We start from the raw sequence: 7,009 nt of genomic DNA, 5'->3' as shown, positions 1-7,009 counted from the left end.
CCCACTATAACTCAAGAGCTTTCTAATTTAAATGTAGTTCTAATTTCAAATTTAATGTAATTAGTCGTATCTTTTTATTTTCTACTATATTCAAGAGTTTTTTATATATATTTTTTAACTTATGGTTATTAAGGTGTAATTTTTTTTTTTTTGCACTTATATAAGTAAGTTTTGCTTAAAAAAGTCATATGTTGAAAAGATTTGTGATTCAAATATGAAAGAGTTTGGAAAAATGAGTTTTATAGCATCAATGGTTATTTCAAAACGTTTTTTTAGATAACTATGTGTCTATATATCAAATGTATGTTGATTTCTAAATATTAATTTTGAATGATTTATAAGTGTTTAATAAGTTTTATTTGATGTAAATGTTATAGTATATGTTGTAGTGTTTTTATATTATTAAATGTTATAGTATATGTTGTAATGTTGGTATTGGAGTCATGGGCGTAGCTTTATTAGGGTCAGGGGGGTTGTGCCCCCCCCCCCCCTGATTTTTTTGTTACAAATAGCCCCCTGTACTTTCATTTAATACATATTAGACCAAAAAATATAAAATTTTGACGGTGGCCCCCCTGTTCTCCGATTTTTATACATATTATATTTCCGCCCCCCCCCCCCCCAAAAAAAAATAATATGTTGAAGCTCCGCCCCTAATTGGAGTCTATTTGTGGACTTATGATCGTGTTGGGCTGAAGCAGGGAAGGAAATGATATAAGGCCAGAAGCTGGAGGGTGCTAAGCGAAAATGTTAAGTTTCATGTATATAATGTGAAATGACTATGAGAGTGAGAGAACTCATTAGTTCATTCATTTGTCTCACATATCGTCTCTCATTTTCTCGTTCTAATCTCTGTGATTACTGAATAGGGTTTCCATAATTTAGGGCTTACATCATGTGATCTTTATGTTTCTTTTTGGTTCTTAGTTGATTCCGACTAGTTTTAGTAAGAGTTGTACATGAGAGTTTGTTTAGTTTTGATTGTATTTTTTGGTAAGAATATGAAGAGTTTGGTAGTAGTTTTTATTGTGAAACAAGTCGTTCTTGTTTGATTTGAGTATTTCAAGTTATATAAAATAGAGAAAGAAAGAAAAAAAATCATTACAAATCGGAATTGAAGGCCAATGCAAGGCAGGAGTCTATTACATAAATGGTCGGCAATGAAATAGGGATGAAGGAAATTAAACACACACACACATAAACTCTCGAAAGCAAAAAACAAAAAAGCCTTTCAAAATGCTCTCTTCACTTTATTATCAATGTGTGGAGCACAACTCCTCAAAATCTCAGCTTGACCACCAGATTGCACCTCGCTTACTCATCAACGGCCAAAGGAACAGATTCCGCCTATAAATAATAAAGAAAAACACCAACACAAATCATTTCCATCTGTACTACATTTATTACTAGTAGTATTATTTTTAAGGGATAATGACTTAAAAGGGCGATTTGTATACATTTGGTCACTGAATTTTTTTTCGTCCATATTTACCCCTTAAACTTGTTAAACTGTACACATTCAGTCCTTATGACCTGTTACTCCAGATTAGCCGGGAAAAATGTCTTGATAGGGTAATATATTTTTAATTTTGTACACATTTAGTCCTTAATATTTTTGTACATATTTAGTCTTTAACATTTTTTTGTTTCAAAATAAGTCCTTTTTTTGTACTCATTCAGTACTTATGAATGATTTCTTTAGGTTTTTTTCACGACATCTTACGTGAGACAATCATTGATGAGGTGCTTGGGTTGTTGATGTTTATGTCCAATGCGATCTCGACTGCTTGGTTGCGTAAGTCTTGTGGTTTGGCTTAGGTCTTGTATTTTGAACATCGTAACTTCTTCATACGATATCAGATTTTAAGGATCTTTATCCACGTGTTCATTTTTTGAGTCTACTACAACTTTCATTAAGATTACTCCCGTTAAAATGTAATATATTTTTACTAACGATTTTATAAAAAAAAACATACATACATGCATTCATAAAAAACGTATGGACAGGAGAAGACGCAGTAATACATAGTAGGTGTTGCCGAGATGAAGTAGGTGTTGCCGATACATGAAAAATAGGTATAAACGAAAAAAAAAAAACCGAAATTTTTTCCACTGCGAACAGAAAAAACAGGTGTTGTCGGTGCAACACTGGGACCATACTAAATCCGTCATCGCGTATGGATATAAAAATCGTAAGTAAAAATATATTATTTTTAATGGGAGTAATCTAAATGAAAGTTGTAGTAGACTAAAATACGAACGCATGAATATAAAGATCGTTAAAATCTGATCATATGAAGAAGTTATGACGTTCAGAACACATGACCTAAGCAATCAAGTAGTCGAGATCGCGATGGATATAAGCATCAAAAACCCCATACACCTCATTGATGAATGTCGCACGTAAGATTTCGTAAGAAAAAACTAAAAAATCATTCATAAGTACAAAAAAAATGACTTATTTTGCAAAAAAAAAAAAAAAAAAAAAAAAAAAAAAAAAAAAAAAAGAAAGACTAAATGTATACAAAAATATTAAGGACTAAATGTGTACAAAGTGAGAAATATATTACCCTATTAAGTCATTTTTACTGGGTAACCTGGAGTAGCCGGTCATAAGAACTGAATGTATACAGTTTAACAAGTTGAAGGGGTAAATATGGACGAAAAAAAATTCAGTGACCAAATGTATACAAATCGAAAAATATATTACCCTTTTAAGTCATTATTCCTATTTTTAATTCATACACTTACAGCTTGCGATATTTTAGAGCATAAAACATTTCAAGATACCGACGGATCTCAAGCCTGTCAAGCTTCGACACGTGTTTCCAGAATCCATAAACTCCAGCAAGCGTCAATAGCCTATCTGAGTAGATCTGCCACGTGTATCTGTCATTTAGAGAAAAGGATTAATTATTAGTTTAGTTTAGTAGTCAACTTAAGAAAAGAAAGGGCTTACTTCTCCTGGATACGCTGCTCCGCACCCTTGGAAATGGCTTCCCAATGAGAAGGGTCGGATTTGGTCTTCTCAAAGAACTTCACCAGAAGCTCAGTCACCTGGTCTCCATGATACGGGTCGATATGAAACCCGGATTTCCCATGAACAATGATCTCCGCCGGACCACCGTGAAGCGTTGCAAATGTCGGCAGCCCACACGTCATGGCCTCCACCACCGTCAGCCCAAAAGCTTCATAAAACGCCGGCTGAATGAAAGCGCCTCTCGTATCAGCAATCACACGATACAACTCGCCGTTTCGAATACGGTTCATCTGTGAAGAAATCCATCTAAACTGCCCGTTGAGCTTGTACTCCTCGATTAAATCGTACATCTTCTTCATCTGAGCTTGCTCTTCCAGATCCTTCGATTGCTTCCTCCGGTCACCGCCTACCACCACCAGATTCACCAGCTCACGAAGCCGATCGTTTTTCGCGTACCACTCCACAAGTCCGGTCAAGTTCTTCACATTGTCCAACCTCGCCATTGTGAACAGAATTGGCTTATTCTTATCTTTCAAAACACATCTGTAACATTCATTCAAATCATCAATTCCAAAATTAAAATTAAAAAAAAAAAAACGAGAAATGCAAACGTACAAGTGTTCTTCGTTCTCGACGGAACTGAAGAGGAGTTCATCGATTTCAGGGTGGAGCGCCGTGAGCCTCTTTTCTTTCTCGCTGTAAGAGTAGTAGATCCCCATATCAGCACCGGGTGAAACGATGTTGAATTTAGGGTCAAAGACGTCGATTCCATGAACGACTCTGTATAATCCAGGCATTGTGAAAGCTGTATGACTCTCATACTGTCCGACTGTATCCTTACTGAAATCAAAATCAAAATTAGGGCTTTGTAATTTGTAAAGGGAAATCAACGACGAGAATATATGTCTTTTTACCTTCCGGCGATTTCCTGGAACGTACTGGTGATGATGAAGTCGGTGTGATTCATGGCGATAAGATCAGCGGTAAATTGAGAGGAGAAATGATATTTCTCATCGAAGTTCTTCCAGTAGATATCAGAATCAGGGTATTTGGTTTTCTCGAGGGCATGAGCGATCGTGCATTGAGTGACACCCAATTTGTGAGCGAGCAAAGAGGCGACGAGGTTTCCCTCACTGTAGTTTCCGATGATCAAATCGGGTTTCGCCTGCAACTCGGCGGTGACTTCTTTGGCGACATCCTCAGTGAAAGTCTCGATGTATGGCCACACCTCAAAACGAGAGATCCATTTGCGAAGAATACCTTTTTCGTTTCTAAATGGAACTCGAAGAATATGAGAGTGCTCTGCTCCGAACACCTTCTCAAGTCGCTGCCCGCAGGTGGTTCCGACGGCGTCAGGGAGGAGCCTTGTCACCTGTTCATCATAACATCGGTTAAGTATCGAAATTTTTGAAAGAAGGGAAAAAAAAAAGGGGGACTTACGATGAGAATACGGGGAACAATATCAAGTCCTTGCTCTTTAATCCTCTTGAGCATCTCACGTTCTAAAGCAGGAACTTGATCGAGAATGTAAACAACTTGACCACCGGTGTCGGGGTATCCTAAAACGTTTTCTTGAGCGAAGTAACCATGGGGAGAAAGAATAACGACGTTGAAAACCATAGGGATTCTTCCAAGAAATTTCTCGAGGGTGCATGCATCAGGAGCTTCGAGCAGATCGAGTAGCATATGGATCATCTCCATGACACCTTCTGCTTTAGCACCCCAACCTCTCTCCAATCCGATCTCTTGGAACTTATGTTCAAATTCAGAGTATGGAGTGGTGGCATCGAGTGTCGATAGGTACTCAGATGCTTTTCTTAACACAGATTGAAGAGCATTCAGGTTTTGGATTCTGTCATTCAGCATCATCGTCTGCAAATCAGAAAAACTCAGTACAGAACTTTAATCAAACAAGTGAATCAAGAAGAAATTTAGGGTTTTGAGTGTAATACCTTGCCCTTACAGGCATGTGTACGGAGGAAATCGAGAAGCGGATGCATGCTGTCTTTGTCGTGAAACATTTTAGCAGAGAGGTGGCGATTAAGGAACTCAACGCCATTCCCGATGGACTTGGTTAGGGTTGGCCGGGGGAAAGATGCAGTAAAAGGTTCGAAGTCCAATTCGAGTACGAAGTTGCCATTGGAGCTGCGATGGATCAGAAATGGTATAAACATTTGCGAAAGAAACAGAGGAAAGAGGCGAATTTATTGGTGAAAGGATAACGATACTTACGATCCATTAACGAGTTCTTCTTTGAAGTGAAGATACTCAGGAACAGTTAATTCTTCAACGACCAGTGCATTCACATTTACTCTTACATATTCCCAAACACCAGGTCTGAGACGAATAGCAAGTGCAACCCATGGAGGTGACACTATTGCTTCCTATCAATTAAAAAATCAGAGGATCAATCGGATGCAAGATGATTTTCGTTTAATTTTGTGAGTTTATTCGATCATATACCTGTGTGGATTTGAGAACTTCATGAAAGGCACCATCATGAAGTTTGTTATCCTCCTTGCAGATTGCATCAAACTCAGCGATTAGTTGATGAGGCTTCAATATTCCTTTTCCATGGCTCTCGATCCTTGATAATATCAGATTATAAACAAATATTAAAAATCATTCGAAAAATTATGTCTAAGAAGATGAACCAGAAAGCAGAACATACCTTGAAAGAACCATTAGGATTTCATTACGATGAGTTGCGAGGGTTGAATCCAGACGCTCTCGCAGACTGTAAACACGGGTGAAAACTTTTTCCGCCATGATCGGCCGCAAAATCAAAAAGGTTTTCAACTGCGAGAGAAGAAAGGTTTTAGATGATCTGGTTACTAAAATACAGAAGAATTAAATTTGTAGACGAAAGAACAATCCAGGTGTCTGATGTTTATTGATACACGAGTACATATGCTTCTAGAGACGAATGATTATTTAAGTAAGATAAACGAAAGATAGTCAATGGCACCTGGCATTGTTTACTGATATAAAATTCATTATCGTAACTACTATAATTAATATAATGAACAAAAACCAGAAACAAAGGATGAATCCTACTATGAAGTTATCTGCAAAAATCAAGCTACATTACATAGCAGAGAAATCAAAAGCAACTACAATTTGATTCGATCATCGTGTTGAAGATGTGTGGTAATGTTGAGGAAAAAAGTAGAGAAAACAAAAAAGGAAATAAAGTAGTTTCGATCATCCTGACCAAATACATACATCATACCTTTTAACTTGGTTTTCAACAGAACAGCAAAGTGGACGTAATTGACGATGGAGAAAAAGGGATGAACGGAAGGATAGAGATGAGAAGACAAGTAAGAGAATGGTGTGATTTTATAGGCAAAGAAAGGAGAAAGTGAAAATTCTTTCAACCCTTTTTTCTTTTTTAATTTCTTTTTCGTACCACCTTTGTCTACAATAGTAACAGCAACACCACCTTCTTGTTGAGTTATTTACAAGCGTACCACACCACACCTTCAGTTTTACATCGTAATTTTCGCTCACGGAAATCATTAATTTCTTGAAAAAGTGAAAGCACACAGATACTGTATGTACACAAAAACTATAATCCCATTTTACAAATAAAACCAGGGCGGAAGCGGAACTATGTACGTCCAAAGGTCTTCATGAATGATGTGGGTCCAGTAATCGAGTTAAACTCCAAAAAGGCTAAACGCCCAATTACGTCCAAAGGTCTTCATGAATTATATGGGTCCAGTTAAATACAACTTACATACAACTTACAAACCCCCGTTTTATTAGAATTAGACATAATTGCAAAATGGTCCCTGTGGTTTCTCATTTAGGTAAGCTCCAAAAAAAAAATTATTATCAAAATAGGTCTTTATTTTGTGGTTTGTAGTGGTTTTGGTCCTTACCTCGTTAAGTTTAATAGTTTGCCTGTTAACTTTTTCAAAATGACAGATTAAACCCATGAACCATTTCTGCAATTTCATCTTTTTACCAAACTACAAGGATCATTTCCGCAATTTTTCTTTTTCATTTTATTGAAATAGTATA

At 36.8% G+C, this 7,009-nt stretch overlaps 1 protein-coding gene across 2 annotated transcripts; it reads right to left on the bottom strand.

The window, feature by feature from the left end:
- Positions 1–1,085: 1,085 nt before the first annotated feature.
- Positions 1,086–6,342, bottom strand: LOC145115691 (sucrose synthase-like). 2 transcript variants are annotated; one of them, XM_079052044.1, is made up of 11 exons: positions 6,213–6,342; positions 5,652–5,779; positions 5,444–5,567; positions 5,213–5,364; positions 4,933–5,125; positions 4,421–4,852; positions 3,895–4,352; positions 3,596–3,820; positions 2,960–3,523; positions 2,752–2,889; positions 1,086–1,347 (listed from the first exon to the last, which is right to left on the bottom strand). In XM_079052044.1, the coding sequence occupies exons 2-11, from the start codon at positions 5,747–5,749 to the stop codon at positions 1,287–1,289; spliced, it is 2,445 nt and encodes an 814-aa protein (XP_078908170.1). In that variant the 5' UTR covers positions 5,750–5,779; positions 6,213–6,342; the 3' UTR covers positions 1,086–1,286. The 2 variants fall into 2 exon arrangements, with proteins under 2 accessions (XP_078908170.1, XP_078908171.1); XM_079052045.1 differs by having other exon boundaries at positions 6,206–6,229.
- Between the last annotated feature and the right edge of the window lie 667 nt (positions 6,343–7,009).

The sequence above is a fragment of the Lactuca virosa genome, chromosome 5 (assembly GCF_052849685.1).
Source record: "Lactuca virosa cultivar CGN04683 chromosome 5, Lactuca_virosa_CGN04683_v6, whole genome shotgun sequence".
NCBI classification, from domain to species: Eukaryota; Viridiplantae; Streptophyta; class Magnoliopsida; order Asterales; family Asteraceae; genus Lactuca; species Lactuca virosa.
This window is presented reverse-complemented; position numbering and strand designations above follow the sequence as displayed.